Genomic DNA, 16,216 nt, shown 5'->3' with positions numbered 1-16,216 from the left:
CATGGCATAATAATTCTAAAATGAATTATATGAAAAAATTTAATTCAAATCGAATTTAGTCGCATCTGGATTAATTATATATCAAGTACAATATATTTTTCTTATAATTGATGTACAGTTGAGAAGAATCGACTAATCCAATAATAAATGTATCACGTTTGTTTGTGTTATTAATTTGATTCGATTTGACCCGATTTGAGTTAAAAATGTTTCCAAATTGTAGCAAAAAATAATTCATAAATAATGTGAATGAATGATTACCAGCTATACGTACGTCAGATACATATATATGTCAAAGGATCATAAACATATTAACAGGGAAGAATAACTTGGTTTATTGACCTTTTCACCTCCATAATGTTTGCTTTCCTCCCATTCACATTCTCTCTCACCTAAACATCAAAAACCAATAAAATAACAATATAAAAAGTTAGACACACACAAACACACACACTACTGATTAAGAGTTCGCAATATGTATGAAAATGTTCAAAGTAAACATTAATATTTCATCATTAACTATATGTTTATATATAGCATTAGGGTAAATTGTAATAAATTGTTTTAAAGTTTGTCATAATTACAAATATTTCTTGTTATTTAAAAAATTATAAAGACTCCCTACAATCTATTGTAGGGATATTTGTTATACTCTTATTAATTTAAGTCTGATTAAAACAATACTTTGTCGGAAAAGACGATAATGAATTTCTGGTAAGGAGAGGGCACCCGATTTAATGAACAATCTATCATGGGGGTCTTTTTCATGCAGTTTTCATAGGCAAAACTCGTTCAGGATTCCAGTATTAAATATGTAGCCCCTTACTCCATTCCGTCCTTTCAGTCCTGAATGGTCAGGCCGTATAGCTAGCTCTCTTAGCTTACGGAGGGGTATTTATAATTTTTCAAATAATAATGAATATTTATAATTATGACAATTTTAGCAGTGTTAATTGTAATTTATCCTAAAATTAAATTTGAGAAATAATTAAGCAATTGATATGTACCTTGGCTCTGAACTCAGCAGCAAAAACCCCATTGCTGATTGAAGATTGCACCGTGGTTACTTCTATTCTCAACCCTCTAAGCACTCGCATCACATCCAATAACAACCCTTCCTTATGCAAACACTGAATCTCCACCAGTGCATCACTCTCTATTATGGACACCTCCACTTGCACCACCTCTTCCCCCACCGTCCTCGACGGAGACTCCACCACCTTAGACTTTGCTCCTCCTCCTCCTCCTCCGCCGCGTTCCCCGTCCTCCACAATCCTCATCATCTTCCTCTTCTCCCTCCCCAAACTGCCCCCTGCACTACTTCTTTGCTCCTTCAAATTACTGTAGTTTTGCTTCTTGTAATTGGTACTGTTTCTCTCTGCCTCCATTTGCCGCAATGGCGCCTCCAGTTCTTGTATTCTCTTCCTCAACTGCTTCACGTACTCTATGGTGTCCCCAAGAATCGAAGCCTTATCCATCTTCGTCACAAACGGCACCAGGGATCTTAGAATGATGAAGCGTTCGTTCAGTTTCTCTCGGCGGCGGCGTTCAGCGAGTACGTGGTTCGGGCCGAGCTCGTCCGGCGGAGCTCCTCCGCCGCGTGCGGAGGTTTCGGGTGATTTAGTGTAGAGGAGCGGGACAGTGAAGAGTATGTACTTGAGGGTCCATTGGGAGGCGCCGTCAAGGAGAAGGTTGCGGCGATTGCTGGAAGAAGCGAATGGGGCGGTGGACGACCATGTGGAGAAGGCGGAGGTGGCGGAGGATATGGGGGTGGAGAAAGAGGTGGACCACCGGTTCGACTGGTTTTCGAGGATGGCTGAGACTGTTGCAGAATAGTGGTTATCATCTTGTGTTAATGCATCCAAACCTGCATGTCAACAAATTTTCCCATGCTTAATTATAACCTTAATGCATATAATTGCTAACTTTCTATATTCTAAGTTTAAGTTTCGGCCGGAAAAAAGTTATATTGCACCATGCGAATTCTAATTCAAATTGAGTTTGACAGAACTAAAATCAGTTATATATCAAACACAATATACTTATTGTGTGAAGGAAAAATGACTAATCACATAATAAGTCACACGTGCATAGAAGTTATGGTCTAGATTAACTCTTACAATATTTAGGTATATAAATTTCTCATGTAATTGGTGTATATTTTAGCTAATTAATCATGTAATAATTATACAAAATTTAATTGTAATGTGATTAGTTGGATCTGGTAAAATTTAATTTAAATAAAAAAAATTCTTAACTAAATGTGCATTAAGCATGGGGTACCCTATTGGCCTATTGGAAATAGGATAAAAGTTAATTCAAATTAAGTCTGATCGAACTCAATTAATTACAGAGTTAGTGGACAAAATTGCATTTTAATCTTGTATGTTGGGAGGGGGGTGTTAGTCTCGTATGAGCCTCGAGACGTTAAATGCAACAAAAATTAGAGTTTAAATTGCAATACAATATTATAATTAGGGATCAAATCACTCAGTCTCGTTGCTACTACGATACAAATCTCATGCAAAAAGGAGTCAGTTGAATTGTTTAGGATACCAGGCTTTGGTGCATTCCGTTTGATGAAGGTGACTAAACGTTCTCAAGAACGAATCTCGTTCTAAACCAACGATGGAAACAGCTACTAGTTGCTCGGCAAGGTAGACGGTGTTGGGCTATGTTCATGATAGAAACACAAGTATCTTCCCTTTAAAGATAGTCCACACCACCTATGACGGAATCTCCTATAACCCTTTGCAAGTAGGCGTTAAAAAATTATGATAAATCAACAATTGATCGATAGAGAAAACAAGAGAACTCATTTCTCTTTCGAAGAACATGAACAATGAGCAAAGAGAAAAATAGATCAGGAGACATAAATTATCTCTCGACATTTGCAGCAATGACCCTCTATTTATAGACCTTTAATAAAAGACAAAGTTCAAATTGTCTTCCCCTTTTGAAGAAGACAAGCTGAATTCTACTTCTTGAAAATGGACAAAATAATATTATCATATTATGAAGAGAAGTTCAATTTTACTTCTTCTTGTTCTCCTTCTTAAAAAGAGACAAAATTATTTTGATACATTAAGAAAAGAAGTTCAATTTTACTTCTTCCTCTCAGGAAGACAAATATGACTTTGCTTCTTCTTCTTGAAAAGAGGCAAAACTATTTTGTCATATTAAGAAGACAAGTTCAATTTTACTTCTTCTTCTTAAGAAAACAAATCCGATTTTGCTTTTTTTTTTTTGTTGAAAAGAGACAAAACTATTTTGTCTCATTATGAAGAGAAGTTCAATTTCATTTTTCTTCTCAAGAAGACACAAAACTATGTTGTGTTATTATTATTTTATCTTATTATGAAGAGAAATTCAATTTCACTTCTTTTTCTCAAGAAGACACAAAACTATTTTGTCTTACTATTTTGTTTTATTATGAATAGAAGTTCAATTCTATTTCTTCTTCTCAAAAAGACACATTCAACTTTGTTTTTTCTTCTTAAGAAGACAAGTTCGACTTTGCTTTCTCTTCTCAAGAGGAAAAGTTCAACTTTGCTTTCTCTTCTCAAGAGAAAAAGTTCAACTTTTCTTCTTTCAAAAAGACTAGTCCAACGTTGCTTCTTCTCAAGAAGACAAGTTTGACTTTGTTTTTTTTACAAGAAGACAAATTCAACTTTGCTTCTTCTTCTCCATAATTAATCAAATGAATTATTTCTAAGAATTCCATCATGGATTTGTGTGTGACCCTGAACACTACTCAACTAGACTTGGGCTTGTATCATATACAATTTAATCGATAGTTAATTTGCTCAAATAAAACAAATTATATTTAATTAATTATCCTCAATTAACTCCTTAATTAGATGGTACCCATTACCATGACCACCTAGCAGTAATTCATGTCACTAGAAAATAGGTGAATCTTCGTGAACTTGTAAGCTGTGCATACCAACAGATACGGTCCCTCCATGTACGTTCTGACTGCACTAATAAAGGACTTTTTAGTAACCACGTATTTACATAGCCATGTTAGCCATGACCAAGATACAACTGCCCCGCACACAAGGTTACTGTGGCTCTTCAAGTCAAAGGACTAATTCCTGTACTATCGTAGCCAAGAAGTTCTAGTTATACCGATCATGCCTCATTGGCTTCCATATGACAACTCCGGCGAGTCAATTCAATGAACTTGATGACTCCTTATCGAGCACCTACTAAAGTACTGACGTCATACCTTATTGTTTATGAAATGCGACAATTATCATCTGAATGCATCACTTATTGCAAGTTTCTACGAAATCGTGGTCAATGCCCCGTCTCAACCGATTCATTAATTTGGAATGTTTTTGATGTACATTAATAAAAAATATTAAATTGTAAGGGTAAATAAGTAATTTATAGGAGGCATACACAAAACATATACAACCCACCATATCATATAATTTTCAACACTACTATAAATACCAAAATATTAATTTTTTATGAAGGTTACTATTCATTGATTGAGACTCCCATTTCTTGAAAACAACACCTATTTCGAAAATTGCAATTCACATGGTGCGTAATTGTGCCGAGGTAAAATTATCAATTTTATCCCTAGTAGAAAAACCTCAACCACATCATTGGCGACGTCTGTGGAAAAGTTTACCTCGACACTAAGTATGCAAATCAGGTCTTGAGCCTTGGGGAACAAGACCCGTCTCACCGAACAATCACCGCCCCAAGAGGTAATCCTCCCTAACACATGAGCAAGTACCCCTCAATAGGAAGATTCCTCCACCACATTGACAATCTCCGCTTGCACCTCCCGGGAGAGCACTCCCTCTGGAAGCTCCACCCCAAGAACCGATGATCCAATTGACGCAAGAAGCTTTGCTCGCCCTGATACACGATGCATCTACTCGAGCGGTGGCCCAAGCCGCAGCCCAATTTGTAGCGTGACAACTTGCGAACCCACCCTCTCCTTTCCCTTGCAAAAGTCGAGAGTTATCCTCGGTTCCCGAGGAGGAGGAGCAGAGGCGGGAGGAAGTGAACAACAAGATCTCTAGGCCTGAAGTTGCACAGACTCAAGGTCATAATTTCCGCAACGAGAATCTTCCGCTCCCCCACCACCTAAGGGAGTCGAGGATTCCTACTTGTCATTGGCCGTAGCTCCTCTAAGACGTAGCCCTTTTGCCTCAAATATTCTAGCTGAAGCGCTCCCAGCAGGCCTCAAGGTCTCGAATCTATCAAAATATGATGGGACGGGAGACCCATAAGAATACTTAGACAAATTTTACGCCAAGATTGATTGGTACGATCTGAGTGACGCCGCTTACTATAAAGTATTCCGCACTACGCTTTCGAAACGTGCATTAGCCTGGTTTAACCAACTGCCCTCTGGAACTATTTCTAATCTCGAGTAGTTGGTTCAACGTTTCTTGCATCACTTCTCCATGAACAAAAAAGTTTCGAAAACGGCTGCATCTCTATTCACCATTTGCCAAAGGGATGGCAAAACTTTGAGAGACTACATCCAAAGATTCGTGGACGCAGTGCATGAAGTTCTCCATGTAAATCATGAGTTGTTGGCTAGTATTATCCAACAGAACCTGCTACCGGGAAGATTCAAGGAGTCCATAGCCAGCAAGCCCACTAGCACCATGGAAAATTTACTCATGCGCTTTCAAAAATACATCCGGATTGAGGAATCTAATGCTTTGGATCCTTCCCTTAGCGGCAAAAGGAAGCGTTGGGAAGAGAAAAATGAATTGAAAAAGAAAGAGGAACGCAAGGATGTACTTTCGGCGGGGTTTGCTCACTATACCCCCTTGAATGCTCCTAAGGGGGAAATATTAATGGTGGCGGAACAGCAATGGCTAATCAGTCAATGGCCGGCAAAGATGAAAGATAACCCCAAGAGACTCAAATTCGATAATTATTGTCGTTTTCACCGGGACAGGGGACACACGACGGAGGAATGCTATCACCTGTAGAATGAGATATAAAAATTGATCGAGCGGGGACACTTAAAAAGGAATATGTCAACCACTATCCACAAGGACGCCAATTTGACCGTGGGCCGAATGCGCCAACTCCTCGTGACGATAACTATCCCACCACATGAGTCATCCCGTGGCCTCAAAAAGATCAACAAGCCACGAAGGAGTAACTCAAGGTTCACGTAGTGGGAAAAATTATGTCTTAGCTATTCACTTGTAATAGGAGAAAACTCGAGTAGTAGCTCAACATATCCTTCTTCCCTTTTGATTTTTTCTAAGACTTTGTATTCCAAATTTTAAGTAATAAAATTGATTTTCTTGTCGTAGTCCCAACAAACGAAATAAATTTAGACGTAGAGATCCTTGAAGTTTCACGAGGACCCTAGAGGCAAAAATCGTCATTGTCATACAGACAAAAGTCGTTATTGCCCCGGGACCCCGGAAGTTGAGATCCTCATCAATAATGTCGCTCCGAAAACTTTACATCCCTTTGAAGTTGGTAAAAGACCAACTCCGGGACATAAAGTATCATTTGAGGCAATATCCCCTTATCAAATTCTTGAGGCAATGTCCACTTATAAAAATATTGGAATCGAAAAATTTTGCCCCCCCCCTTCCGAAGTTGGTAAATACCTAACTATGGGACTTGAGCAAAAACATCCCTTGTGGCAACATCTGACGAATACAAATCATAAGAGAACAAAACAACAATTTAGTAAGTATAGTGACTACATTTATGAATGTGGAGGACTATTGAGTTACCTACCAAAATTTTCAACCTAATGGATGGTGAAAAAATCATCTCAAGAGCTACGTCCTTAAAAAAATTGCGCCGCTTCATCTTCTCCAAGGTCTTGGGGGGCTCCATCACCAAATGTAAGAATTATTTACAGGGAATCTCATCTCTTGAAGATGACGTTGAATTTCTCAAAACAAATCAAAGAATTCGGCAAAAGATGAATAAATTCTGCATAACCTCTACCAATAGAGAATGAGAACAAATATTATTAAGAAATATTTGATGGTGTAGTGGTTGGAGTTCTCACTTACCATTCTTTTAACTTGGGTTCAAAACCCAGGGGATGCAAAAATAAGCACCTTCTCCTAATACTTGAGGACTCGAGCTAGCGGGCACCCACCTCGCTCCACACCTCAAGCACCCTCGGGGTGCACCTCGGTGCACCGCATGCCCAGCTTGAGCTGAGGCGATCCTGGTGCACCCCGTCGGCTGGTTCACCACCTGGTGCACCTCAGCTCGAGAGTGCTCTGGCTGGTTCGCCGACACGCGGTGCACCGCCTGGTGCACCCTACGATCGAGGCGCACCCCACCAAACACTGTTGGCTAAGCATTCGCACACTCCCAATGAATTAAAAATAACAAACGACTACCCACCCATCCGCTCCCATGTATTAACTCAATATGGTGTACATTATTAAAACATATTAAATTGTAAGGGTAAATAAGTAATTTAATATATAGGAGGCATACACTAAACATATACAACCCACCACACCATATAATTTACAACACTACTATAAATACCAAAATATAATTTTTTATGAAGGTTGCTATTCATTGATTGAGACTCCCATTTTTTTAAAACAACACCTCTTTCGGAAATTGCAGTTCACCTGGTGCGCAATTGTATCGAGATAAAATTTTCGATTTTATCCCTAGTAGAAAAACCTCAACCACATCAGTGTTAGATCAGACCATAGAGGTTGATTTCATGGTCACCATCCTATGTGCAACCCAACCTCGTAGAATTATGATATAAGGGCTTCAACTAAATGCTTACCAGTATTATATAAAGTATAAGATGAAGTTGGCCAAAGAATGAATTTTAATATTAATATTTTATTAAAAAATTACTTAAAATTAATAAGAATGAGCGAATAATTAATTTGATGGTCACCAATTCTAATAAGGGTTACTTTGTGGCCACCTAAATATGAGGTTGGCAACTTAATGACATTATGTATTTAATTTTACACAATTTAAGAACTCTAACCATCGAAATCCCCGAAATTGGCCTGACTGAGCTAATTTGGCATTTTCAGGGTTTTAAAATTAGGGTTGCGGTTGACTAAGAAAAACAAAAATTTCCTTGGCAAATGTGCAGGACAAAAAAGAGGGAGAAGAACCAAACATTTGTTATGCAATATATGGGGAAGAAGTGGGTAAAAACATTATTAATTTCCTTTCAAATTGGCTAGAGAGTGTTGCCTTAGTTATCGGACCACGGGCGCCATCCACTGCATCCCCAATTTCAAATCTCTAAAAAATGTCAAACAACCTCATTCCCACCAAATAGGTACAATATGTTTCTACTTATATCATCTTTCCCTTGCAATCATTACGTTTTGTTCATGTTCCCCTCCGACTATTCATTTGTCTCTTTCTATTTGGCTGAGCCCTTCAAATTGGATGCTTTCCCGAATTATATATCTAATTTTTATTTAAATTATATAATATGTATGATATAATTAATTATTTTTTATTAAAAATGTACAACAATCACACAATATATATTACACTTGTCATATAATTAGTTAAGATTTCATCAAATATAATTTAAATTAAAAATTTTAAATATACCTAATGAAAATTCTCAATATGTACTATACTTCATGCACATGCACTATGCATGTCGGATTAAATCACCGTCGTAGATGTCAACCCAAAAATTATTAATTATAAAATGAAAAATCTTAAACATTCACCTGAAATGATTATTCAACAAAGAATCAACTAACATACCCGACTGTGGTGGTTGAAGGCTGGTGATGGGTTCTTTCTGCCGCAGCCACCGGTGCATTGCTTCACGCCTACCCAATAAGTCTCCCCGGCTGTGGCGCTCCTCCGATGAAGTCTGCGGTCGGCTGATGGCGTGGAGGTGGAAATCCGGGTCCAAATTATTGGAGCCGTCGTCGGGAGAGCCAAGCCTGATATCCTCAGACATATCGAGTTCCATGAGCTCACTGGGCAGATCAGCTTTTGTAATAACAGGTGCAGCATTTTGAGGCTGGGCGGGCAGGGTGAGGGTGTCTGCTCGGCCTGTCTCGGCATCTGAGTCTGAATCCTGATCAGTAGTGTCGTCGTCATCGTGGTCGTCATCATCATGATCATTATCCAACGTGGGATCATCATGTGGGGGCACTGTAGAAGCAGGAGGAGGGTCCGAAGATGTTGGAGGATTGGAAGTGGAGTGCTCCGACAGGACAGGCCTCGGAGGGTTTGGATTCTGGGCGTCAGTGAAGAAGCTTTTAACACGTTGTATCAGTCTGATGTCTTCTTCGACCCTTTGTGTTGTACCAAGTTCCACAACCCCATCCAGCAGAGGAATGCATACAACTGTCTGAATTCAGTGTTTCCATTTTTGGGGTTTTTCACACATCATATACAACACATATGTTAACATAAACTACAAATGAGTCACGAAATTCTATTTCGGATTGAATTTGGCCAAATCGAAACTACAGCAAATGGAATACACTTTGCATGTGAAGTTTTGATTCAGTCAAATCTAATTCGAATTTGAATTTTTCGAAAGAGTAATGATATGCAGAAATAATTATATACCTGTATTTTAGCACTCTTGTACGTAGCAGGAGTGGAAATTCATAATGGAAAAAAAAAGGAGCTGATTAGTTATAATTAATTCAAAAAAACATTTAATTGATTTTGATCATGTATATATATATATATATATATATTAATTCAAAAGGTACCTTAGCAAGAATTGCTCTGGAGAAGATTTTACTGTCTGCCTCATATGCTCTTGTAAGCCATATATGCTGCCGCTTTGCATATGCTTTTCCAGGTAACCTACACATATTGCACCACCATTCTCATCACTACTAATTTTATTTAAACTAATTCATTGCATCAGAATATGAAAACATCTTTTGCAAAATTCAAAAATCACTATAACAAATATCACTTTTTATTATAAGTAATTACTATGATTAAAGATGGAAAATCATATATAGCTAAAATTAAGTAGGGTTGTGCAACATTTATATATTAGTCGTTTTTTGCAATCGAAGTCGAAGCATTAACTATAGTCAAAATCATGACGACAGCTAAAATCATAAGAATGTTGATCATCTGACATCATCTCAATATTTTTAATTTTTTGCGTTGATTTCATTTTATTTGATCATGATAGAAAGTATAATTAAACTGACTATTGTTTTTAAGACTAGTAATTAATTAGAATAGAGGTAAATAATACATGTTTTTGTAGGCAGTGGGTGTAACTAATAAAGTGTGTATTAATTATAAATGAAAGAGTGGATGAGAAGCAAATGCAGACTTAAATTGCATGTGGATTGAAGAATTTCAAATCCTTAATTACTGATATTAAGCTATGTTTTGTTGCATAATAAAGAATTTTAATTTCTTTTCAAATAGAATTATTATTTACACTCAATTTTCAAATTCTTTGTTCATCATGTAATTACAGTATTAGAGAATTCCCTGATGAAGGAATCTTATTGGTCTGAAACATGCAGTGTGGATGGTGCAGCAAATGATAGCATTAAATCAATTTGCAGGAGGAAAACTAGTTAATGTCCGCAGGAGGGGGTGGGGGTGGGGGTCGGGGTGAGGGTTAATTAAAAATTGTCTTGTGTGGTTGTCATGATGCATTTGATTCACCAACCACTCACTACCTACAGACTTCAACTCTCATCACTTCCACTGCCCTATTTTACTCCTCAATTCATTTATTGTCACAACCCCTAATCAATGCTTTCATTTCCTTTTATAAAATCTCTAAATTTATAAAAAATTTTATTTCGAATAAATTTGAGTCAATTATATAATAAATAAAATATATTTACGGTTTAAAGAATTCTGTAAATAATTTGATTCCGATAAACTTAAACCAAATTCGAGCAAGAATTTTTATAATTTATAATGTCATCTGACACTATTATCATCATCATCATCGTCATAATGCAGCATCACCATATCTATATATATCTAAATATATATGTGTGAGTTGATTAAGTGATGAATGATTAATGTATGTGTGTATGTATGTAGAGGAATTTAATTTAATTAGATGCTACGTACCCGAGTCCCGGAGGAAAAGAGAAAGAGAGACACATCAAGTAGAACCACTCGGATTCGGTCAAGTCCTCTGGGGATAAGGCGGCGGAGGGGCGGCGTGGGTGATCGGCCACTGGGGGTGGGGCGGAGAGGGAGTCGTATGGTTCTCTGAGCTGCTGGCTTCTCTGGAGCGTCGCCTCCTCTGTCGTCACTTCCGTTGGTTGCACCGTTTTTCTTGTTTTTATTGCGCCATTGTAGTACCCATCACCCCACACTAAGATTCTAAAGACACAAACACCATTTAATTATTATGACTCACACACACACACACACACACACAACTAACTTATAATAAACTAGGGTTTCCACAAAATCCCTATGTAAGATTATCATCATCATACGTACGTAAGTACCTTTGTTGTGGGCACAGTTGCCAGAAAAGGCTGTAGGTCCAGTGAACGGCCTGAACCGCCGCCTGCAACATGCTTTGCAGCCGACTCTTGCCCGGCGCCGGCCCCACCATACTTGTCAATATCAACTGCGATCAATTAACACCCCCTTGATCTCACGATCCTCATCTTTTTCAAACACGATTTTGCTTTCTTAATTCTTTCAACTCAACATATTGCACCAAATACTACTGTATGTATGTAAAAGTTAATTCATTAACAAAGGTAAATAAGGGTACATATCCAAAAAGAAACTCAAACAAGATCATGAATATGAAAAAAACCCTTTTTCGGTGCAGTAACTAATAGTAGTGCGAAACTCAACTCTCTTTCCTACCTATCACAACAAAGAAAAGAAAAGAAAATCAAGAATCAAGAGAGAGATTTGATTTGTTTGGTAGAAATGTAGGTAGTATAAGAGAGTGATGATTAGTAAAATCAGAGAAATTAAGGTTATGGTAATGAACAAGTTTGGTGGGATATTAGAAGAGTCGGGGGGAGTGGGGGGTTGGAATTGACTGGTTGGTGCCAACCCAAATAGTTGTATCTGAGTTTTTGGTGGTGGCTAAATGAGGTAAGTTGTTTCTCTGGGACCTCCATTGAAAGTAAAATTGAAGTCTGTGTTTGAGCATTGCAAAACGCGACAAAAGGATCTATCCAACACAATTTATGGTTTTTAGGCGAAAAGCGTGATTAGGTGGCCATGCACGACCGCCTGTTGGTTTCTCCATCGCCCACCTCTTTCTCTTCAACTTCTCTTCTTATTTCAACCGAACTTCAACTCACAACTACTTTTTCATGTATCATTGTGTCTGAATTAATTTTTAGAAAAAACAGTATACCATCTACAAAAGTTGATTGAAATTTATACCAAGAATGAAAAACACACCATTACGAGATTGAGTTTATTAAAATTTTAAATTAACCAATACATAGTTTTGAATCATGAAGTCATCCAATAAATTACTACATGCGGGGTCCAGCATCACAACGATATATCTTCTTGAATGTTTTAAAATTATCAGACCACTAATCTGCAAAACATAAGTTAATTAGCACTTTGATACTTAATAAAATTGGTAAACAATACAAGAGAAATGGCATGTAAGAACTCTAGGAAGAAATTCTTGGAGTAACTAAAAGACTGATTATATATTTAATTCTGACTTATTAAATAACAAATCATATTTTTCTCCTTTGATATGGAAATTTGGAAATTAATCAGAGGTTGATTAGTCATTTAAATAATTATAAAGAATACCAATATTTGATTGTAATACAAAATATAAAATTAAATTTATTTCTATTTTTTTAGTTATTTAATAAAATTAAATTTCATTATAGTCCTTGAACATCTGGGCTTGTGTTGATATGGGCTCTCCAGAGTTGGAGAAGACGCCAACGGCCCAGATTCATTTTCCAAATACAATTACTTGATTTTAAAACGATCGGCCCAAACTCCTCTCCTCCTTTTCCTATTCTTCTTTTTCTTTCTCATGTAAATATAATTATAACTTAATAATTATAATTGAAACTCTAAATACTTTTATACTCAACTTGAATTTTTAATACATTTAAAATAATAATTTAATATTCTAATTTATAACGACTTACCATGATTTACATATTTTCCACGGTAATTATTTTCTTTCAATCACAAAATAAGAAAAACTTTGAATAACTAATTAATTCAATATGAGTTCACAACTATCACAGCCGCAGAAAGGCGATTTGTTTTTTTTTCTTAAAAAAAAATAATAAATAAATTAAAATAATTCATTTTAATATATTGAGCAAAAGCCTCAATTCTATCAATACATCAGTATGTCTAATAATGAAAAATAAATTTACAATAATTTATACAAAATGAAATAAATTAAAACTCAAACACATAATTTCAAAGTTGTGTACAAGATTTTAGTCCAACCTTAATTCCAGACAAAGACATTGAATGCGACTTAGTTGCGAAGATGATGATTGTTACTGATGCGAAAGTGAAAACGAGAAAAGAATGGATGCCTCCCAGACAGAAACCTAACCACCAGATTGCTCAATTTAACCAATCATACGAAGGAATATAGGTACGTAGGTGGACTCTCCACTACTCCACTCCTGCTTTCCTTGTAATTTCCGATGTGGGGATTTTTTGTCCAAATTTTATATACACAACAAGGTCACTCTTTCATGATTTTTGTTGTTGCTCAAGCTCCTTTTAGATGGTGAATCAGAGAAGGGGGAAGTCCTCGTTGGAGGAACACGTGAAGCTCATAAGATAAGTGGACCACAAGCTGTCAGACTCCCAATATTTTTTTATAGGGCTTAATTTAATTTAATTCCTTATAATTTTATAAATAAGTAAATGAATTCCTATAAAAAAAAATAGCAATTTATTTTTTTAGTTAAAAACAAGGAGGTAAATTACTGTATTTTTAAAATACAAGAAGACAAATTGCTAATTTTTATTTTATAGGAAAGTACTTTACTCGTTTGTCACATCACAAGGGGGTTACTTGCCTTTTTCCACTTTTTTATAACTCTTGAAGACTCTATGAAACTCTTAAAAGGCATAAATAGTCCATATAAAGCTCCTCAAGAAGGAATTCAATAGCTCAATAATTCATAAATAGCTCAAGCTCTAACACCGACATCGAGCATCTAACTCAGTTACTTCAGAAGCTTCTTATTAAAAGCAGTAGACCGGCTTATTATAAATCTTTGTTGTAGTTAGAATACCACTAATCGGATCTGATCTTGGCTTACAGACAAACTTGCAATCAGGTCTTCAAGTGGCTATAAGAGCAGCAACTAGCGCCGCTACTCCAGTTCTTCATAAATTCAAGAATTATTGAACACGAACCCTTTTTTATTTTAATTTTCAATTGTTTGACTAAAATCAAATTTAAGGTAGAACCTCAAGGTACAGTTGTTATTATTGATTCATTTGAAAGAAAAAAAAAAAAAAAAAAAGGAGGTGGTTAATTAAAAGTTTTGGAGAATGAAGTAGTGTATATATCTTTGTCCAAAAATAGTTAGTGGGGGTTAAAAGCAAAAACTGCAATTTGCGAGTGTGACAGTGGGAGTTAGGTCATATATAGATGTATAGGGGTTTGAGAGTCCGTGCTACGGATGCTAGTGTTCGTACACGCACCCCATTCCCTTGGAGCGTGGAGCCTCCTCAGTCCTCCCACTTCACCACTAATTTATGTCCACCATCACCCACATGTTACTATTATTTTTACTCACCACCTAATCCCTCATTTTTTGATTTGATAATCAAACTTCTTACTAATTTATGAAAAGAACTATGATGTGAGATTATAAAAAAAAAAAGAAAATTGTTAAGAGAATAAATTAAAATAAATATAGAGAAGTAAGATGAGAGAGAAATATGGAGTAGTCGGTAATTAAGAGAAAAATAATAATTATAAAATTATTATTTTGATCAAATATTTTCAAAGAGAAGAAATAAGATGAAGAGTAAATTGGGGTAGTTTGGAGTTGGTACCATCAAAGAGTTTTCTTTTATAATAGTATAGATTAAATAATCCTCTTATTGAGATAATAATTAGGTTGATGATATACATTAATATAAGAATCAATAATGAAATAAATTATAGGGTAATCTTACAGACATTTTTTTATGAATTTTGATGTAATTATAAATACATCCTTATTGTTTGAGAAAAGCTACAATTATTCTGATGATTTTAACACCCATCTAACAACAAGCATATTCTGTTAGGTTTTCTTCTAATTTTTATGATGAACTGATTAAAATGTCTTTTTATATTATAAATTATAATTTTTAGAATTTTTTAAAATATTTTTATGCATCAATATTTCCTATAGGTTGTTTATTTTACCCACCTTTAATTTTCTTTTTATATTTTTTTGGATATTTTGGTTTATTTTTGAAATTTTTTTAGCAAAAATAAAATGGTAATGTCCACTTTGCTATCTAGGGGGCTACATAATTTTATTTCTTTTTCAGGAAGTATTTCTAATTTTTCAAACAACGAATGTGTATTTATAATTATATTAAATCTCAGGAGATGTATCTATAATTTATCTTAAATTATCACATTAGGTGAAACAAATATATATATATATATATGTATTCAATGAGACTCGAACTCGTAACCTCGTTATTATATATTGGACACCAACCTTAAGTATAGAGCTAATTAAGACATCATCGGTCGAGAGGATACTGACAAAGCAGCACTAGTGCCTTTGGCCTAATCTATACTATTATAAAATAAAAGGCTTTTCACACTCCCAAACGGCGGTTAATAGCACCGCCACCACCAATTTTTTGTGAAGTAAAAAATGTCTTTCAACTAATAAGATAACTATTTATTCAGCTTCTTGCCTTTTCCTTTATATATATATTGGCCCCCTAATTATTTTAATTGCCCCAATATTATGGTAATTATGTAAATATAAATATTCGATTTCTTCAAACTTTCAGTTTTAGATCGGTTGATATGAAGACAAATAACAAAAAACAACCACACGAAAAGGACTAGAACGATGATGGAATTGTTTCCTACTATAAATAAATATCAGCCCGTTGGTCCATCGTCGGGTTAATAATAGAAAAAAAAAATAATTAATTTAGTTTTTAAAATTTGTGAGTGGTCGTATGGCGTTCAAACTGCATTCCATCACTAAGAATTGACCTTGTCTCCAACCATCACTCACTATCCGCAAATTAATCAAGAAAGCCT

At 35.7% G+C, this 16,216-nt stretch overlaps 1 protein-coding gene across 1 annotated transcript; it reads right to left on the bottom strand.

The window, feature by feature from the left end:
• LOC105163253 (truncated basic helix-loop-helix protein A) lies at positions 218-12,217 on the bottom strand. The gene is made up of 7 exons (XM_011081536.2): positions 11,451-12,217; positions 11,062-11,319; positions 9,711-9,807; positions 9,562-9,576; positions 8,740-9,337; positions 1,008-1,867; positions 218-392 (listed from the first exon to the last, which is right to left on the bottom strand). The coding sequence occupies exons 1-7, from the start codon at positions 11,558-11,560 to the stop codon at positions 312-314; spliced, it is 2,019 nt and encodes a 672-aa protein (XP_011079838.1). The 5' UTR covers positions 11,561-12,217; the 3' UTR covers positions 218-311.

The sequence above is a fragment of the Sesamum indicum genome, linkage group LG6 (genome assembly GCF_000512975.1).
Source record: "Sesamum indicum cultivar Zhongzhi No. 13 linkage group LG6, S_indicum_v1.0, whole genome shotgun sequence".
NCBI classification, from domain to species: Eukaryota; Viridiplantae; Streptophyta; class Magnoliopsida; order Lamiales; family Pedaliaceae; genus Sesamum; species Sesamum indicum.
Note: the sequence above shows the minus strand (reverse complement) of the source record. Positions and strands in the feature narration are given on the sequence as shown.